The sequence below is a fragment of the Arachis hypogaea genome, chromosome 20 (assembly GCF_003086295.3).
Source record: "Arachis hypogaea cultivar Tifrunner chromosome 20, arahy.Tifrunner.gnm2.J5K5, whole genome shotgun sequence".
NCBI lineage: Eukaryota > Viridiplantae > Streptophyta > Magnoliopsida > Fabales > Fabaceae > Arachis > Arachis hypogaea.
In genome coordinates, this window is record NC_092055.1 from 24,153,697 (window position 1) to 24,175,973 (window position 22,277).

At 34.7% G+C, this 22,277-nt stretch overlaps 2 protein-coding genes across 2 annotated transcripts; both read right to left on the minus strand.

Annotated features, from left to right (window-relative positions):
• Positions 1-8,923: 8,923 nt before the first annotated feature.
• LOC112784987 (UDP-glycosyltransferase 91A1) lies at positions 8,924-10,770 on the minus strand. The gene has a single exon (XM_025828381.3). The coding sequence runs from the start codon at positions 10,479-10,481 to the stop codon at positions 9,006-9,008; it is 1,476 nt and encodes a 491-aa protein (XP_025684166.1). The 5' UTR covers positions 10,482-10,770; the 3' UTR covers positions 8,924-9,005.
• Positions 10,771-16,860: 6,090 nt separating this feature from the next.
• Positions 16,861-19,138, minus strand: LOC112784062 (UDP-glycosyltransferase 91A1). The gene has a single exon (XM_025827169.3). It carries the CDS (start codon positions 18,894-18,896, stop codon positions 17,496-17,498), a length of 1,401 nt encoding a protein of 466 aa, XP_025682954.1. The 5' UTR covers positions 18,897-19,138; the 3' UTR covers positions 16,861-17,495.
• Between the last annotated feature and the right edge of the window lie 3,139 nt (positions 19,139-22,277).

Consider the following 22,277-nt stretch of genomic DNA (forward strand, 5'->3'; position numbering starts at 1 on the left):
GGTTGGGTACTTTTCCTTGCTCATAAGAATGATGCCTTTTATGCTTTTTCCACCCTTTGTAAGAAAATTCAAAATGAAAAGGATTTGAAAATTGCCCATTTAAGAAGTGATCATGGAAGAGAATTTGAAAATCAAGATTTTGAAAAATTCTGTAATGACTTAGGGATCTCTCACAATTTTTCATGTCCTAGAACCCCCCAACAAAATGGAGTGGTTGAAAGAAGGAATAGAAGCCTTCAAGAAATGACTAGGGCTATGTTGTGTGAGATGAATTCCTAAATTCTTATGGCTGAAGCTGTGAACACAGCATGTTATATTTTGAATAGAACAATCATTAGAAAAGGGTTAAAGAAAACACCTTATGAGCTATGGAAAGGAACCCCTCCAAATCTTAAGTATTTTCATGTTTTTGGATGCAAATGTTTTGTGCTTAATAATAAAGAAAACCTTGGAAAGTTTGATCCAAAATCCTATGAAGGAATGTTTGTTGGATATTCCACCACAAGCAAGGCCTATAGAGTTTATCTCAAGGAGCATAGGACAATAGAGGAATCCATACATGTTACCTTTTGTGATTCTAACTTAATTCCCAGTATTGTGAAGGATATTGATTCAGATTGTGAAGAGGCTGGAACAAGTAAAGAAAATCCCAAATCTGTTCAAATTGAAGAATCTGTCAGCCCGGTTTTGTCTCGTCAGATTGTAGGAGAAACTTCCAATTTATCTCCTGAGCAGACACGAGAAACTGAAACAGTGAGACCATCAGAAGTTCATCAAAGTTCAACACCTGGCCGAAAACCTAGAGAATGGAAGTCTATGAGGGGTTATCCTCATGACTTCATCATTGGTGATCCCTCTCATGGTGTAACAACAAGATCCTCTACCAAAAGGCAAACCGAACCAAGCAACTTTGCTCTCTTGTCACAAATGGAGCCCAACAATGTCAAACAAGCTCTTGAAGATCCATCATGGGTCAAGGCTATGCAAGAGGAGCTGGCTCAATTCGACAAGAATGAGGTTTGGACACTAGTACCTCATCCGGATGGTAAGAAAGTTACTGGTACTAAGTGGGTATTTAAAAATAAACTTGGTGAGGATGGACAAGTTGTTCGTAACAAGGCTAGATTAGTGGCCCAAGGTTACGATCAAGAAGAGGGTATAGATTTTGATGAATCTTTTGCTCCGGTAGCTAGAATGGAAGCAATTAGATTGCTTCTTGCCTATGCCGCCCATAAAGGTTTCAAAATGTTTCAAATGGATGTTAAGTGTGCTTTCCTTAATGGCTTTATTGATAGAGAAGTGTATGTGGCACAACCCCCCGGTTTTGAACAAAAAGAGTTTCCAAATCATGTTTTCAAATTAACTAAGGCTCTTTATGGTCTTAGACATGCTCCAAGAGCTTGGTATGAAAGGCTTAGTGCCTTCTTGCTGGAAAATCAATTTCAAAGGGGTACCACCGACACTACTTTATTTATTAAAGCATCTAATGATGACATACTTCTTGTTCAAGTTTATGTTGATGACATTGTATTTGGATCGGCCAACATTTCCTTGTGTGAAGAGTTTGGAAAACTCATGACTAGTGAGTTTGAAATGAGTTTAATGGGAGAGCTTACCTTCTTTCTTGGCCTCCAAATTAAACAAACTCCTAGTGGTACTTTTATTTACCAAGGAAAGTATGCAAAAGAACTTATCAAAAAGTTTGGCCTAGAAAATTCCAAAGCAATGAGTACACCAATGCATCCCAACACAAAACTTGAAAAGGATGATGATGGTCAAGATGTGGATGAAACAAGGTATAGAGGAATGATAGGTTCACTCATGTACCTTACCTCCTCTAGACCGGATATTGTTCAAAGTGTGGGTGTATGTTCAAGATTTCAATCTCACCCAAAAGAATCCCATCTTACGGCTGTTAAACGCATCATTAGATACATTAAGGGAACTTGTGATTATGGCTTGTGGTATCCTAAATCTGATGAATTTTGTGCAGTAGGGTTTTGTGATGCAGATTATGCGGGAGATAGAGTGGATAGAAGAAGCACGTCCGGCATGTGTTGCTTCCTTGGAAGCTCACTCAACATGTGGTCAAGCAAGAAACAAGCCACAGTGGCTCTATCCACAGCTGAAGCTGAATACATTTCCGCATCTGCATGTTGCACTCAATTAATTTGGTTAAAAACACAATTAGAAGATTACAAATTAAAAATCAATAGTATTCCTTTATTTTGTGACAATATGAGTGCCATAAACATTTCAAAGAATCCTGTTCTGCACTCAAGAACAAAGCACATTGAGATAAAATATCATTTTATTAGGGAACATGTGCAAAAGGGTACTATTGATATTCAATTTGTAAAATCTGAAGACCAAATTGCTGATATTTTTACAAAACCTCTCTGTGAAGACAGATTCTGCACCTTAAGAAAAAGTTTGGGAATGTTTGATTTAAGTTTCATTGAAAATTTGTGAATATGTGACTCTGTTCCGTTTTGCTCGTAGGTTTGGACGAGATAAAAACGCAAGCTTGATAGAGGAGCTCTGTTCAAGGGGGAGGCAACACAAATTTAAATTCTCCTGGGCCCCACCTAATAAATTCTGACCCCACCATGGCAGTTTAGTTAGTTATTCCTTCCTTGAAAAAATAAAATCACAAAATTTTTTAGATTGTCTTTTCAAATCTAGTTGGAAGATACATGTTGTCAAATCATATCTTCTCCTTCCAACTAAATCCCTTGATTCAAGGAAAAACTCCCTCTTTATCACTTTTTGAAACTCCCATTTGGATAATAACCGTGCCATTATGGTCATTAACCTCCCATCATCTCTCTCCAATCCTCATTTATTGCACCTCTAACCTCCTTCCATCCTCCTCTCATTCGGCCATCACCCCTTCATATTCAACCCCTCATTCATCCACCATGAAAAAGAAAACCGCTGTTAGGCGAAGTAGCCGAACCCCCATTCCAAAAAACCCACCTTTCTCATCACCTCCAACCCATACACATATCCATCTCCATTCTACCTCATCCTCTTCTCAGTCACCACCCTCCAAGAAAACCGAAACCATGCGCCGAAAGGTTATTGCTCAGAAAACCTCAGGGAGAGGCAAGACAGGGAAGAACAAGCAACCAAATGTTGAAGAAGATGAAGAAGCATCTCAGACTACTCCACCTCCATCACCACCAAAAAGATCTACCTCTCATGCGAAAAGCTCTCACAAGAAACAGAAAACCTTTACTCTGCATGACACAAGCGAACCTCCCAATCTGGAATCTCTAGAGTTCAAAAACAAATTCCACAAAACTCATTCACATTTTGATCCTTCCCGCTTCCACTCATGTGCCTTCTATGAATTTCACGAAGACGTTCTTCTGCAGCGCAATCTCTGCCCCTCTTACTTGGTGAACCTTCCAAATCTTGCCACCAAAGGAATGAACTTTTCGTCTTTGTTTGATGCTCTGAAATGGACTCCTCTGACTCACATTCAGAAATTGGTATACCCGGGGCTGGTCCGGGAATTTTATGCAAACATGCGCCTGATTGGTGGGTCAATCCACTCTTATGTCAAGCGTGTTTACATAACCCTCACTCCTCAAACCATTGGTGCTGCCCTTGGGTATGAAGATGAGGGACCAAAGGTTTATATGGTTGATAAATGGGATGATCAAGTGGGAGTTACTCAACAAACTGTAATGCAACACATCTGTGCCAACCTGTCCGGGCTTGATGGATTAATCCCAACTCACAAATCCCTCGGCCCAGAGAACTCTCTGTTACACCGTATCATCACTCATATCATCACTCCTCAAAGTGGTTCTCATCATAGAGTAACAGTTTCTGACTCTATCATCCTCTTTGCTCTTATTACTTCCACTCCAATTTCATTTGCTTATATTATGACACGTCATATGTGGGAAGCAGTAAGAAGCACAAAAAAGGCTAATCTTCCTTATGGCATGTTTCTTACATGTATATTTGAATATTTTAAGGTTGATTTGTCTAATGAATCTGTTGAGAACAAAGTGTCACAGATTAAAGGAGGAGGAGTTTCGAACAAGAAAAGCAAGAAATCTGTTGCCTCCGAACCCTCTCTAAGCGATTTGGAAAGCCACCCTGAACCCTCAAAGGTGTCGGCATCCATCAGGGAGACTCTCAGTGAATTCCGCAATATGTCCAAATTAATGCTTAAGTCAAGCAAGGCTGCCCGGAAACTGGCGTATGCAAATGAGAAAGCCTGGAGGAAGTGCTATGAAAGGGTCGGTTTCATGATTCAAACCTTTGATGATGAAATGGGAACAGGAGATTCTGAAGATGATTCTGGTTCTGAGTTCAATGTTTCTGATGATTAGTGACTATTCCTCTACTTTTATTTGATATTGGCAACAATAGGCTCAATCCTTCTTTTGTTTTTTGTAAAGGCATGACTTGATACTCCCTGCCGTATGATACTCTGAACAATTACTGCTTTGTTATAAATATTATGTATTGCTCATGTCTCTTGTTGCAGGTTTTTATGCCCCTTGATGCCAAAAGGGGGAGGAAATTTAGATTCCAAAATTGAAATTGGAATAAAACAGGGGCTGGAAAAACAGGGGACAAGGGTTGAAATTTTCAAATTGAAAATTCATGACTATCCTTGTTCAAAGAATGCATTTGTTCTATTATGATCCTTGATATATGAACTGCATTTGATGTTTGATTTATGGTGATGCCTGGCTAATGGTTCATATTTGACAAACTTGTTGGTTTGAAAATTTATTTTTGGCAGTTCCTTTAAACTGTGTTATCTAACATCTGCCATGCTTTGATGTGCTATTATGTGTTTCAAAAATATTTTCCTTATTTTGAATGACATTGCTCTGATATCTGGACTGGAAAATATTTGGAAATTTTCTGAACAACACTGGTTTGTGTTCTGTTGATATGTGTAAGTTTGAGCAGTAAATCAGTTTATGATATCAAAAGAGATTTGATTATCAATTAAAACTGCTCATAAATCAAGCATTTAGCATCTTAAAATGTGCTAAATAACATTGTCATTAGAAGCTTGATTAAAGTGTTACAGGTTAGTGCTTCCCTTGGTAACATAAGCATACATTAAGGGGGAGCAATGTGACATTTTGAAAGGGGGAGAAATTCAAATTCAAAGGGAGTACTCTTACTCAATTTTAAATTTCTTTCCATTTCAATTTTAATATTGTTTGTCATCAAGGGGGAGATTGATGAGTTTGGAAAACTCTAAATTAATATGTGTGATGACTAAACATTATTAAAATTAATTAATTGCAAAATTATTTAATCTGAATTTTTATTCAATACATTGATGATTATAATTTTGCTGCAGGTTTAATCATGGGCCGGAAATAAATGTATTGTGCTAAGCCCAATTTACACTCAGCCTTGGTTTTAATAACAAAAATAAATGTGGCTGTTTTAATGTTACTTGGGCCCAAATAATTTTCTGATCTAAGCCCAAGTGGGTTACATGCTTTCCACTTGCTTTATGCATGTTCCAAATTTTATCAGGAAAGCAAATGTCATTAATGGGCCAAGATCAAATATTGTTGCTACCAAGCCCAATGTTGATGAATGTTTCCATGCCTTATTCGAATCCATGAAGCAAATGAAATGCCTAAATGCTTCCAACGGATTCCACTTCATTATTTTGAAGGATTTCAAATTTAATTAATACATTGGAAACATAAGAAAAAGAGAGAAGATTGATTTGATAGCTATTATGACACTACACGCTACTCAACAAAGGGAAGTGGGAAACTTGAATTAACTTTTACATTCTCTCTCTTTGTTCATTGATTATTGTTCAAACCCATTGAATATTTTCTCTTTCTTCTCTCTCACAACTCTTTCTCTCTTCGGTCTTTACTCAGAAAATATTGGCAGCCATGGAAGCAAAAGTAAGCTACCGAGATGAAGAGAAAGCAAGCCTAAAGACCATCACAATGATGGCAAGAAAACATACTAAAATAAAAATGAGCTGTGGCTAAGATATTCACCAAATGTGGTTAGATTTGGTGAGGTTATCTTGAGTCTTTCATGCTCAAAATGGAAGAAGAAGATTCGGCCAGCTAGAGGAGATTCTTGAAGCATGGCTTGTCTTCGATTCTGCTCAACCACCACAGGAAGTAGCTAGAGTGGCGAAGTGATGGTTGAAGGCAGAGATTGAAGCAGATGAAGTCATCATCATCATGAAGCATCAAGGGCCAGAATTCCATCTTGGAGAGCAAGCCAAGGATGGAGAGCTCGGATTGATGAAGGGTGATGATCAAGAAAGGACTAGAGGTAATTGCATGTTGGTTAATGCATGGTTATCTCTTCTCTCTCTATGTGGCCGAACCGGTTTTGTTGAAGGAAGAAGAAGTTGGTTCAGTTTTGGCTTCAATAAGTGGAGGCTCCCCTCTTCTATATTAAGGGTGGACAGCCACTGTTTGAAGCAAGGAGAAAAATTGAGAGTGCAAGGCACAGAGTTCTCAGAGCTACCTGAGCTAACAGTTTTCTCTTCTCCTTCAATGTATTCAGTTTTGTATTTTTCTGTTTAATTTTGTCATGTCTTGAGTCTCATGGTAAAAGGCAAACAGTGAGGTTTGTAATGAAAAAGCCATAGAGCGGAAAGAGGCAGAGAGTGCAAAATTAAAAGAAAAAGCCATAGGTGTCTTAGAGTTCCTTTGTTCATCTATGTTGTGTTTCATGATTCTGTGGGAATCCCCTTGTAAGTTGGGTTAGCACTTTACAAGTTGTAATCTGTTGATTATAGTGAAATTCCATCATTGTTGTGATGGAGACTGGATGTAGGCTGCACTGCACTTAGCAGCCGAACCAGGATATATCTTGGTGTAATTTTCTTCCTCTCCTACTCCATTTCTGTTTTCTATTGCACAGGAGCAAAAACCGAAAATGTCTCGTGCCAAGTGACGAGACAAAATGAAAATGTCTCGTGGCTAGGGACGAGCTAAAAACAGAAAAGTCTCCTCTGAATCCAGCAAGTGTTAGCAAGCGAAAAAGGGGCTAAGATTCAACCCCCCCCCCCTTTCTCTTAGCCACTGAAACCATCAAATGTCGTTATTTTAATTTTCACCTTTTGTTCAGATATATTTAATTTCTATAGAAATGAAATATGAACAACAAAAGAAAAAGACTAAATTATCCTTGTTAATCTAACCCTAGTCTTTTCTCTCACTTTGTTCTCTTTTTTTGTTTCACATTGAAACGAAATTTTAGTAGAAAATATCTTTGCTTCTTTCCTAAATTCATGGAGACTCCAACAACATCGATATCGTTTTGCCAATGATTTGAGTTTGTACCACCATCACACATTTCATTCTAGAAAAAAGATGTATTTTAATCTTCTTTTTTTGTTTACATTCGTATTCTTTCTTCTACCACTATTTTTGCGCATCTTGATTTCTTTCGTGTGCGTTTGTGTTTCTTCTTCTATTATTATTTCTGCGCATCTCAATCTCTTTTTTATTCATGTTTGTATTCATTGTCTATTTCTGCTCTCACTGTCGTCTTTTATTTCTTTTTTTATCATCACTCAAATTATTGAAAACGGCGAACTATTGTAATATTAATTTTATTTTGTTGATGTGTTATATAAGAATTATATATGTATGCGTCTTTATAGTTTTAATTTAGATAATAATAAAGTTTTTATTTTTTAGTAATTTTTTTAATCTCTCTTGCATTAAGAGATTTTTTCTCACGTTAAAATTTGATGCTCTGTTTTTTCTGCCTTGTCTTTAGTATTTGGCTGCTATTAACAATGGAAAATGCTAGTTGTACAATACTAATCAGCCTTTAATCAGCCTTTAATCAGATTTAAATAATATTTAATTATTTTTTTAGTGTAACATGTTCCTATTTTGTAGATACATATCTATAATTAGATTTTAATTTAAATTTAAATTTTAAAACCCACCCACTTCATTGGTGGTTACGGTGACTTTGCTTTACTTTCGTACAGTTTTTTTTAAATTCCTTATTCTACGGGACATTCACACGCATTAGTGAATCCCAAACCAAAAAGGACACTGCCAGCTGAATTCTCCATCTCGTCTTCATTGGTGAAGACCATCACCACCTTCCAGCTGAAGCACTTAATAATACAATTATGAATGGTCGAATATAATTATATACATAAACTAAAATATTTTTAATTGTAGTTTCTTTTTCAATTGTAACACATTTAAAATATTAAGTTATACAAAAAATATTTTTAAAACACATCCAAAATCATAAATCTAAAATTTAAATTTAAACATTAAAAAATAATTGTAACACATCTAAAATTATAAATCTAAAATCTAAATTTAAACATTAAAAAATAATTGTAACACATCTAAAATTATGAAGTTATATAGAAAATATTTTTGAAACACATCCAAAATCATAAATCTAAAATCTAAATTTAAACATTAAAAAATAATTGTAACACATCTAAAATTATGAAGTTATACAGAAAATATTTTTAAAACACATCCAAAATTATAAATCTAAAATTTAAATTTAAACATTAAAAAGACAGCGTTGTAAATGAGCGTCGAAAAGGAGGAATGCAGCGTTGAGGATGAGCGTGGAAGAGGAAGGTGGCACGGATGAACGACATGGCGCAAACGTGACTTCTCTGCTTCTTTGAGTGTTTTGTACGAGTTTAATTAATAATTTGATAGTTTAAGGTTTATTTTATAATTTTAAAATCAAAATTTTGAATTTTGAATAATTTGATTTTTAGATATGTATTTAAATTAATATATTAATAATTAAATATATTAAATTTGAAACAGAAATTTAAAATTTAAATTTTGAATTTCAATTTTTTTTAGATTGTATTTTGAATGTGTATTTAATTTTAAAAAGACAGTAAATCTATTCATAATTTTTAGTTGTGTTTGTTTTAAAAAAATTTTAATTATTGTAATAAAAGACTGAATATTGTACTATTTTTAAAGGATACATAGTTGAACCGCATATAATAATGATGAGATTCAATATGGAAGTACGCGTTCCCCCTTTTTCGGGTGGCTACAACTACGAAGGTGGCATAGCAATTCGTGGATATACTTTTGCTGTCTTTGATTATTGACAAACAAGTCCTTAACCTCTTTAATATTGTCCCTATAAACCCTTCCACCATCGTCAAGCACAACCAGCCTCACCGAACGAGCAACCGAGTCACTCGTGAACGACCCGTTTAACTTGTCTCGGGGCACAGGGTAACCCAACTTCCTCTCCTCAAGCACCCTGGCGTTGATCCCTTGGTCCGCAAGAAACGTAAGCAACACCAGCGGTGTTTCGTTCTGAACTGCCTCAACCACTGAAGTCCAACCAGAGTGACTCAAGAACCCACCAACACTTCCATGCCCCAATATTTTCAACTGCGGCGCCCAACCCCTCCACACCACTCCCCTCCCCTTCGTTCGCTCTTCGAACCCCTCCGGCTGCTTCAGAACCTCCGTGTCGGAAGCTCCCCGCCGAACCCTAAGCACCCAAAAGAACGGAAGCTCTGATTTCTCCAATCCAAGAGCGATCTCGTTCACTTCCTCTTGCCTCGGCTTCGCTTCGCTCCCGAATGCCACGTACACTACTCTCCCATGCGCCTGCTTGTCCAGCCACTCCTTTATCCCTCGCCACGTGTCGTTCTCGTTCTCATCGCCGCCGTTGAAACCCGAGCTTGGGAGTTGACCAACCGGGAGAACCGGCTTCCGGTAAATATCTCTGAGAACTTGGAACCACTCGGGTTCAAGCTCGGTGCAGCCTCTAACAGCAACGAGATCGCAGTTCTCGATGCTGGCGCCGAGGCGGTAGGTGTCGGAGGTGCCGGAGTCGTTGTCGGAGATGGAGTCAACGATCCTCATGATCTCGTAGTAATGGAATGCCACGGTGGAGGAGAAAGGGACCCAAGGAGGCGGGACCGTGAAGTTCTCGGGTTTGGTCCTGATGGGATCGTTATCAATCATATATGATGCAGGGCCCATAAAAGCCATAAACGGCGGTGTGAAAATGCTATAGAAAACGGTTTTCATGCCGAATCTGGAAGCAAGAGAGGGCACCCAGAAGGCAGCGAAGTCGTAGAAGATCCAATCCGCGTTGGAAGATTCCAGATAGTGGGAGAAGGGGTGTTGGAGTGCGTCGTAGGCTTTCTTGAGGTACTGAACGACGTCGTATGGGACGTCCGCGGTGGCCTCTGCATTTTCCGGGAGGTTGTCCACTTTTGGTAGTGGGAGCTTCACGTATGTGATGAGTGAAGCTAAGTTTGGCGGCGGTTTTGGGAGGCGTTCTATGTTCCTTGTTGTTGAGACGAAGCTGACTTTGTTACCCTTTTGAGCTATGTGTTTGGCGAGCTCTAGGTTTGGGATGATGTGCCCAAAGGCCAGCCATGGAAATATTACTATGTGGAGCTTTTCATCATCTCTAGCCATGGCGGAATAATCGACATGTAAAAGAGGATCCGGGAAGACCATTGTTTTGTTGTTTTATGGTTTAACGTTCAAAGTATTGTGATTTTATACACAACACGTAGGGTCTTCTTTCTTCCTTCTTTTATATATGTAAGGTGCAATAATATAATACAAAGTGCTTGCATCATGATATAGACTTAAGAATATAGAAATAGAAATGTGATATGAAGTTTTTTGAATATATATAGATATGGAGTGTAGTGTGTATGATGATTGATGAGTATTATTAGGGTGGTCACGTACACTAATTAATAATAATTTTAAAATATTATGAAAATTAGGTTACCTTTTTTTATTATTTAATTTTATATATATATATATATATATATATATATATATATTAAGGGCGTTCGAAGTACGGTTTGGTTTAATAATTAAACAATCACCTTTAGTCTCATATATATATATATATATATATATATTAAGGGCGTTTGAAGTACGGTTTGGTTTAATTTTTGGTTTAATTTTTAGGGAAAAATTATGCACCAATTTTAAACTGAATAAAAAATACAACCAAACTAATTTTAAAAATGTTCATGTGATGCACCAATTCCACAAATTCTTCCTTTTTCACCTTCTCCTTTCCTGCATTATCATTGAATAAACAAAAAATTTAGAATCAACCCTAAATCAGAATTATCCTAAATTAAAACAGAACAAAAATCTCAGAATTAAAAAACAAAATCAGAATCAACAACTCAACTATATAATTAAGAACAAGCCAACCAAGTGTTCATTATAAATTAGAATCAATAAGACTAAACCAGAATTAAAAAAAAAAAGAATCAGAACAAAAAAATCAACCTGAGACTTAGGCTCCATTGTAGAGGACGACGGAGGTGCAAGATGGTGAGACGGCACGGCAACGAAACAAAGACCAAAGAGACTAGACAGATCAACGACAAACAAGAGACGGACAACGAACAGCGACGGCAGTTTCGACTGCATTTGGTGCGTGCTGTTGCAGTTCGTCAAAGACGACGGTGGCTGTTGGTTGGTGGAGGAGACTGCTGTTGGAGAGGTGGTGTGTGAAGCCGTCGAGGATGAGGGAGAGTGAGAAGTGCTACGAGCCTACGAGGAAGAGAGAGGGAGAAGAAAGGGCCACGTCGCCGCGATCCAGCGGCGTTGATGGCAGAGAAGAAGGAGGTTCCGCTGAGATTTGGCGCTAGAGAGACTGAGAGAGGGCTCGAGGGAAGTTAGGGTTCCTGGTAGGGGTGGCTGCGGCTAGTTTAGGAGGAATTGTGGAGGGAGGATGCTTTATTTATAGTAAGATTTTTAATAACACCGGTTCGATTTGATTAGGATTTTTCTTATCAGAACCGAAAACCGAATCGAACCGTAAAAGTTATAAAAAAAAAATTTCGGTTTTCGATTTTTTTTAACACCCCTATATATATATAGAGAGAGACAGAGAGAAAGGTAGATTTTTTTTTTGTTAAATTTGCACTAGATGAGATTCGAATTTGAGCTCTCTTATTAATAAGAAAGGGGAACATATGCCACTTAAACTAAAGCTTATTGGCCTTTGAGTTCAACATTTAATTGTTTAGAATTTGTGAGTCCAAAAATATTAACAACAAAATATCTCACCAATCAAAAATAACCAAAGGCCCAATTTTGTTTTGACAAAAAAAATTTTCCCCTTTAGAGCAACAAACACTCATAAAAAATGTTCAAATATAATATATATATATATATATATATATATATATATATATGAACTACTCTTCATCAACCTCTCATGCCACGCCCTCAAATTTCTACCTATGGCCATCTGCTACATTTAGCTCTTTTATTTTGCTTGGGATCTCAAACAAACTGGAATAACTCCAACATTTGAGTCTTACAACGCATATGGCTCTTCACACACGTACAAATGTCACCATCTTCTCCTACTATATCAATAACCAACCCACTGACTTCACAATCGGCTTTCACTTTCGGCCATAGGTACCGAAAATAAGCCAACAACAATTGGCACATAACCAACTCACTTGGAGCAGATTTTCTCTAACGACATCGTCTACACAGTTAGTCCCTTTCCAGCACCGGCCGACAACTCTTTCAGTAGATGAAAGCCATTTCACGGATTCGCATTCTTAATCTTGGAACATCACCTATTGTTATTTGCATTCAAGTCCTGCAGTAAAAGAATAAAAATTAGAATTTTATTAGTTAGATAATAATTTTTATAAACAATATGAATAATGAGTTTTAAAATTGGTCCAATAAAATAAAAATATATTACACACTTTTAAATTATCTAACTAAATCTTAATATTAGAATAATTATCATCTGCACACCTAATAAATTAAACATTTAATATATTTATTATTCACATTATTTAATATTTTCATTGTCTACTTATACTTTTTCTAAAAGTTAACCATATTTAATGTCTTTAAGGAGAGGCCAGGTCAATAATACCACTAACGCAATCATATATATATATATATAATTTTATTAGATATTTATAAATTATAAAAAAAATAACAAAAATATATTTATTAATTATAATATTTTTTTATGATTATAATATTTATTAATATTGTTTTTTAAATAAATATTTAGAATATATAATAAATATGAATTAATTATGAATTATTAAAATATAAAAATAATAATTAATTTATAATAAAATTAAAAAATAAAATTTTATATAATTATTTAATTTAATCCAGTAATTTGATTAGTGTTTAGAGTTTGATTCTGATAAGTATGTTTAATAATGTGTACATCCAAGTGCATGCACATTAATTGTTCGATTATATTAAATAAGATACCAAAAATATACAGCAATTAAATAACACATACAATGATTTAAAGATCCTTTAAATTTCAGGGAACACTCAAATAAAATTATTTATTTCATTTTTTGTTAAAGATGTTTTTGTGTTGTATTTTAATTAGTTTTTTTTATAATTTATTTGGTGTTTTTCATCACATATTATTAAATTTTTTAAAAGATTTTTTTTAAAATAATAAAAAATATTTAAATTGGACTAAAATAAAAAAAGATAATAAATTAACTATTAGATTTATTTTTTAAACTTATTTATATAAAAAATATGTCACACTCATCGATCAATCAAAAAAAAAAAAAAAAAATATATATATATATATATATATATATATAATTTTTTTAAAGTAAAATTTATCATATGAGTTATATCGATAACAAACTCAAGCTTCTTAAAATTTTTAGAAATAAAAAATAACTAATTTATATTCGTACGATATATAAAATAATTACTATATTATTATTATTATTATTATTATTATTATTATTATTATTATTATTATATTACAGATTAAAATTTACTAATTTAAATTTGTTTTTGTTTTTAATATAAGTATTAGAAATAAATAAAATTTTTATAATTAGATTCAGTGTAACAAAATATATATAATATTAATTAATTTTTAAAAAATTCTGAAAAAAATAGTTTTTCTTTTTAATAAAGTGCTATTAGAAAATTAATATTATAAAATCTAATTTCAAGATATAATAGGTTATTAAATATATTTAATAAAAGACACATTGAATATAAACTTTTGTTGAGTTTAAATTTTTAATTGAATTTCACATATTCTTACTTTAAAAAGTTAGAATATTTTAACATTATCTTTTTCGTATCTTTTTAATTGAGTCTTTGATTTTTTAAATTATAAACCTTATTTATAATTAATAATAATGCTTTAACACCATCAATTAGTCACACATATAAAAATACCGGAACAATTCTATAGTCATAATTATAATCTAACTTTATAAGCAATACAATAAAACTATATATATAAGTAATATAACTAAATTTTATCTATATCTATAATCACATTTCATAAATAATACAATCAAATTATATTTACGTTTATAATTAAAATATGAATAAAAATACAAAAAATTATTATGATGGTTAATTAATTTTGTTCGTTCATAATTTTTTTACTATTTTTGTTGTGAAAAGTTTAATTATTTTAATAGTTAATTATTTTCTAAAAAAGATAATTGAATAACACAAAATTTTTTTATTAAAAGTAATTTATTTAGATGTGATTAAAAAATAATTGAATAATTATATATGGTAAAAGATTAATATTATTAAAAGATAAAATTAAAATTTATTTTAAAATTAAAAATAAAGTTTATTTAAAAAAATAAAAATCATGCTTTTTTTCCTAAAAGTTATCTACGAGTAATTCTGTAAGTATTTTATGATGAATAAAAATATTAAACGCGTACTAAAATATATTTTAGTAAAATTTATTTTTATTCTGTTAAATATTAAATAAACTATTAAAAGAAATTTTGTTTCCTCCATTAGAGGAGAATGATAAACTTCTATACTTTTTTTAAAGCCATGATTACACTTCATGGTTTTTCTACTTTTATCTATGAATTTTTGAATGTGCAAAATAATAATAATAATAATAATAATAATAAAAGAAATATGTCACAGTAAAAAAATAAGCACATCACCAAATAATTTATCATCTAAATTATATATGAATCAAATCGATAATAGGAGGACTAATACCAAAAAAATCGATAACAAGACTAAAAACTTACAAAATCTTTCTTAAGTTTATAGAAAAAATATTTATATTTGTGTAACATATAAAATAATTATCATATTATTATTATTATATATATATATATATACAAAAAAAGGCCAACTGATTTAAAGTAATTTTTTTAATATTTGATTAAATTATTCTTGTATTTAGTACTTTTTTTTTGGGACTTCTTCTTAGTTAAAATTATAATCATTATAATTTTTTAATTATTATTATCAGGGGTGTTCGCAAATTAGATATGGCTAAAATTTTGATACAATTCGCATTAAACGTATCAGATCGAATTCGATATCCGCACTTTTTATGTTTGGATTAGATATCAAATATATTTGTAAAATAAAAAATATAAAAAAAAATTATTTTTAAATATATTTACTTTTATAAACACTTTTTATATGTACTTTTTTCAGAATTTTTTAAAATTAATTAATATTATATATATTTTGTTACCCTACATCTAATTATAAAAATTTTATTTATTTTTAATAAAAATAAAAATAAATTTAAATTAATTAATTTTAATCTATAATGTAATAATAATATAGTATAATTATTTTATATATCACGAATATAAGTTAATTATTTTTTTATTTATAAAAAATTTAAGAGATTTAAGTTATATATATATATATATATATATATATATATATATATATATATATATATATATATATGAGTGTGACATTTTTTTATATAAATAATTTTAGAAAAAAATCTAATAGTTAATTTATTATTTTTTTTATTTTAATCTAATTTAAATGTTTTTTATTGTCTTTGAAAAGAAAATTTTTTAAAAAATTTAATAATATGTGACGAAAAATACTAAATAAATTATACAAAAACTAATTAATACATAACACAAAAAAAATTTTAGTAAAAAGTTAAATAAGCATTTTTATTTAAATGATTTTCTAAATTTTAATGGTCGGTCCTGTATATCCATTATTGGTGGAATTATTGTCTATGTGGAAAGTCAGATCCAACGCCCAAAAAAATACTTGTTTAGTAGTGTCATTTCAGTATGATACAGGATACCTACAAATAAAAAAGTGATACCTAGTTATATGTAAAGATTTATCTAGGTTTCCCCCTATATAGTAATGATTAATCTCATGCCCGTAACCTCAAAATTCTTACCGTATAGGCATAAGTGAAATTTTAAGAAAAAATATTAGACATAAGTGTAATTTCTGGTATCCATTTATGTGAATAAAATTAAGTTCCATTTTGAAACAAAAGCCGCACTTTTTGTGAATTTTGAGCCATGTTTATTGGAAAGAATATGGAAAAGAAAAAAAAAGGTAAAAATATAATTTTTTTTTATAAATAATTAGATCTCCATTTAAAAGAATGTATTATTTTATTTTTATTATATATATATATTATTCTCTCTCCTTATAAAAACCTCTTCGTCATAAAATTCTCCTTATTATAATGGACAACAAACTAAGGTAAACATGACAACGACATTCATTTTTCGATAGGTTGTGGACCGTGAAGGTGATGGCAACATGCAATGGTAGGAGTTAGAAAATACGTTTTTCGGCTAGAAAGGTTTAGGAGCTCATCCTGGTTTTCATTTTATAAAGAGAAATTTTAGACTATGATTTCAGAGGGGTCACCTAGTTATGACACAAGAATAGAATCAGTTGTAAATAGTTGTTTGCATTGGGCTCTAAATGTGTATATATAAGACATTATTTTGGGAGAAATGTAATTTCTTAATTGCAATTTGGGCCAGAGTAAAAATGTAGAACATAGAAGGAATTTGCCTTTGGGCTAAAAATGTATAACACACCATCATTTTTATTTTCTTTTCCTTTTATTTATTTCTTCATTTATGAAAATGATTAAGTAAAGGAAAAGAAAACAACAGTAATGCATTACTAGCTAGCATACATACGCCAAATTTAACATCACCATTATTTTGGTTTAGACTTTAGATAGAGCTAACTCAGTCTCGTACTCTGGTCCCTCGTCACCACATAATAATACAATAGAAAAGTATAAGTGGACAATAAAAATACTAAATAATATGAATAAATGATATATTAAATGTTCATTTTAGATAGTTATTTTAATATTAAAATTTAGGTAAATAATTTAAAAATGTAATATATTTTTTATGGTGAAAACTCAGGTGCAGTCGATTTCACGTGAAGTTAATATCTGAGAGCTTTTAGATAATTTGACTGATTTAATTAAATTTTCATCTAACAGTTCTCAGATATCAACTCCACATATCAACTCCACGTAAATTTTCACCATTTTTTATCATATTGTTTAAAATTATCATTGTTTACCTATCACTCCATGATACAATATATAATATGATAAGCTTGGATAACACGTATTTATATCTTTTATCCACTTCATGAGGCTGATCATTAATACTTTTTCCAAATTGCAAGACACTATTGAGTTTTATACGGTGGTGGCTAGTGGCTGCGAAGGTGGCTTAGCAACTCATCAACGTACCTCTCTTGTCTCTCTTCATTCACAAAAAAGTGCTTCACTTTTTTTATATTCTCTCTATAAACCGTTCCCTCTTCTTCCACCATCACAAGCCTAACCGACTCAGCCACCGCCTCGCTCGTAAACGACCCATCCAACTCGTTCCTTGGCACAGAATACCCCATTTTCTGCTCCTCGACCACCCTTGCGTTGATCCCCTGGTCCGCAAGAAATGTAAGCAGCACCAATGGTTTCTCCTTCTCAACAGCCTCAACCACCGAAGTCCAACCGGAGTGAGTCAAGAATCCACCCACACTCTCGTGCCCTATTATCTTCAACTGCGGCGCCCAACTCGTCCACACCACTCCCCTCTCCTTCGTTCGCACCTCGAACCCCTCCGGCAGACGTAGCTCCTCCGTGTCGGAAGTTCCCCGTCGAGTCCTAAGCACCCAAAAGAACGGAAGCTCCGTTTTCTCCAACCCGAGAGCTATCTCCCTTACTTCCTCCTGGCTCGGTTTCGCTTCGCTCCCGAACGCCACGTACACCACTCTCCCACGCGCCTGCTTGTCAAGCCACTCCTTCATCCACCGCCACGCGTCGTTGTCTTCGCCGCCGGCAAACCCCGTCGTGGGGAGCTGGCCAACGGGGAGAACAGGTTTCTGGTAAATATTCCGCAGCACCTGAAACCACTCGGGTTGGAAGTCGGTGCATCCCCTAACCGCGACGAAGTCGCAGTTTTGGATGGCAGCGCCGAAGCGGTACTTGTCGGAGATGCCAGAGGCGTTATCTCCGAGAGAGTCAGATATTCTCATGATCTCGAAGTAACGGAATGCCACGGTGGAAGGGAATGGGACCCACGGCGGAGGGACGGTGAAGTTTTCGGGTTGGGTACGGATTTGGTCGTTACCCATGAGACAGAGAGGAGATCCAAGGAAGCCCATTAGAGGAGCGGGAAAGATGCTGTAGAAGGCGGTTTTGATGCCGAGTTTGGAAGTAACGGAAGGAACCCAAAATGGAATGAAGTCGAAGAGGACCCAGTCGGCGTTGGAAGATTCTAGAAATTGGGCAAAGGGTTGTTGGAGTAAGTCAAAAGCTTTCTTGAGGTACTGAACGAGGTCGTATGTGACGTCGATTGTGGCCTCGACGTTCTCCGGGAGGTTGTCGACTCGGGGTAGTGGGAGGTTGACGTATTTGAGGAGTGTGGTGAGGTTTTGCGGTAGTTTTGGGAGGCGGTTTATGTTTCTTGGTGTGGAGATGAAAGTGACTTTGTGACCCTTTTGAGCTATGAGCTTGGCCAGCTCGAGGTAAGGGATCATGTGGCCAAAGGCCAGCCATGGGAACATTACTATGTGTAGCTGCTTTTCGTTTTCCTCGTCTCTGGTCATGTTGGACTGTGGAGGGTGGTGTGTGGAGAGAAGTATTATTGTGTTGTTGATTGGTGCAGTGATTTTTGGGGTATATATAATTCCCAAATTCTTTTTTGTGTGAGAGACTTGTACTGTGAGAAGAGAAGTGTTTTATGTTGTTATGGATTATATAAATCGGTGTTTTTGATTTTTTTTGTATTGTTTTGTTTTTTTAAACAAATAATCACAAATTGGAGGTTTGATATGGGGTTTAAAAAATAAAAAAATTTTAATATTGAAATTGGACTCTTTGATTTTTTTTTAAAATAAAAAATTTAAAAATACAAATAAGACCCTTTGATTTGATCATTACTTTTTCTATATAAAGAATTTGTATGGTCCGAGTTCTTCATACTAAAATTGAGTAAAAATTGTCCCACATATTAGTGTAGCACTCTAGAAACATAATCATGCACAACACAAACGAAATTTTCATAACAAAAAAAATGAGCCTATATAATTCGTCCCATAATAATTCATGCATTATATTATGGGATTTTTTTAATAAATAAAATAAATATAATAATTATCAAAATCAATAATTTAAAAATTATTCACTGTTTTAAATTTTTCAGTCTTATCTTGTTTACAGAGTAAATAAGATGGCATTGCGTGTATCTCGTTTACACTGTAAACGAGATAAGACATGTCAGCTGCTACGTGTATATCTCGTTTACACCATAAAGTCGTAAACGAGATAAGGTCTTTCCGCGCCTATAAGTATAAGTCGTTTTCAGCATTGTTCCGAATCCCATTTTGACTTAGTCAACCTTTTTCTCCCATCTTTTAACCCTTTTCTACCCTATTTTAGACTGATACGATGATGGCGTGCCAGGCGGGGAACAACGGAGACATCAACAGGTTGAACGAGACATCGCATTATGCCGGGACGGCCGACTTCGAGGTTAGTTGCGTTCTGTTTGTTTAATCTAAGTATGTGGCCATTGTTAGGGTAGTCCTGTAGTGAGAAGTACGTAGTTAAATGGTTTAGGAGTAGTTCTGTAGGAGGAATTTAGAACTCTATTTGCTTGTGCAAAGATGTTATGACTTAATTATTGGTTTGGAACTCTATTTAAAAAAACTTGTTCTAGGTTGTTAGTATTTATGACGTTCTAATTAGGATTTGCTTACTGGCATATGTAATTTAGAGACATGTGTAGGCTAGAAACATGGAAGTATGTAGTTAAGTAGAAGTAGCTGTAGTTTAGATAGACATATTTGCCTCACGTCTACTGTGCCATGTATCATGTTAAGCTGATCTAATTACTAAACAAAAAAAAGTAAGAATTTTGTAAAACAAAAATTTATAATCATTCTTTTATAAGGTTGAATTTTTTTTTATAACTCTTCAGAGGCTTCGCCTTCTACTGCCTCGACGAGTGAGTCATACCCTTCCTCCACCCGACGTCATCATCCTGTATCTGGATGAGACCGGATTTGGCGACACGGTGCCCCCTCAAGGACTTCACTTTCGACAATTTCCTGATTTCGATACTTGTGGAGCATTGGCGTTCGGAGACGCACACGTTTCATCTCCCTTGGGGTGCAGTCACTATCACCCCGCAGGACGTGGCGTACCACCTAAGCCTACGCGCACACGGTAACCCCATTGGGGTGCCTCCGTGACTTCGGTAGGTGGAGCAACTGCTGGGTGTCAGGCCTCTAGTGGCAGCACAGCAAGCAGCACAGAGGAAGGAGCCCTTCATGTTGAAGCTTTTGTGGCTGCGGGATCGTGTTCACCAGATGCCCCCACAGACGACTCGGAGACCCTTCGACAGTACGCCAGGTGCTATATTATGTTACTTATCGGAGGGTATCTGATGACTGACAAGTCCAACAACCTGGTACACATACATTGGCTACCATTTCTTCGGGACTTCGGGGAGTGTAGGGTGCTTTCCTGGGGCTCGGTTGTGCTAGCCTGGATGTACCAGTCACTTTGTTCGGCGGCACAGCGGGGCATCACGGACATCGCTGGTTGTACTTCGCTTTTGATGAGCTGGATCTATCAGAGATTTCCTCAGTGGTGTCCACCCGATAGAGAGATCTACCAGGATCCGCTGGCTGCGAGGTAATAAATGTTTATTTATGTATTTGCATTAAATATTGTTGGACTTGTCATATGGGATGTCACTTATGATATGTACGTATATTTTCTTGGGATGTGTCAGGTTGGTTGGATTGCAGCAGTAGAGTAGGGATCAGCATGAGGCCAGGGTCCTGCGTTGGAAGGTTTCGATCGACCGGTTATGGTTCGATGAAGTTAGTCATGAAATAAAAGATATTATGATTTTGTGAGCAGACTGGGCAGGTGTCTCCGGAACAAACTCATCCTCATCCCCACCATCGGATGAATCACTCTCCGCCACGTAATCCTCGTCCGACTCCTCCTCGCCCTCCTCTGCCTCATCCAATGGAATGGCGACATGAATGGGCAGTGGTGCGAGAGGTCGGTCATCCTGTACATAAGTCGACTGTACGGAACCACCACCACCACTATGTCCCACCTCGGCGGAAAGCTCCATTACCTGCTCCACCATGATCCTCCCATGGATGTCGAACATCAGTCGCACATGCTTGTCCCCTTGAAGTCGGAATAGCCAACTCTGTTACCCATGGGTAGCAGCTACCTATACGCCACCCTTCCGATCTCGCTCACTTCTGTACCACCTAACTTACTCAATATCAAACTCTTCAAATTCGACAATGTATTCACACGCTGAGTGCAAAACAATATCGGATTCTCACACTTAAATCTCACCCTATTGTTGCCATTTCTCATACGACAATTGGGATAAACAAGCACAACTATGTATGGACTATTACTGGCCATTAATGCCTTATTTTCGTGAGAAAAAATAGGCAAGAAAAGAATAGGAAATATTTGTAAAGAATACCAAGTGTTACACATCCTTTTATAACTACTGCCACTTTGTCTTTTATCTATCTCGTTTACATTGTAAACGAGATATACGCGTTGCAACTGACGTGTCTTATCTCGTTTACAGTGTAAACGAGATACACGTAATGTCATCTCGTTTACACTGTAAGCGAGATAAGACTGAAAAATTTAAAACGGTAAATAATTTTTAAATTATTTATTTTGATACACAACTAGAAAATAGATTAATACAGACAGATTTACAGACAGATTTAGTCTTTATTACAGACGTATTTTTGGTTACCGACAAAATTACTGACAGATTTTGTCCCTCTGTAAAAGTCCCGTCGAAAATTATTTATCGATGGATTTTTTTCGTCAAAAAATTACCGACGGATTTTTCCTCTGTAAATTCTTCATCCATTTCCCAAAGACGACGAACTTTTCGATGGATTTTCCGTCTGTAATTACAAACGGAT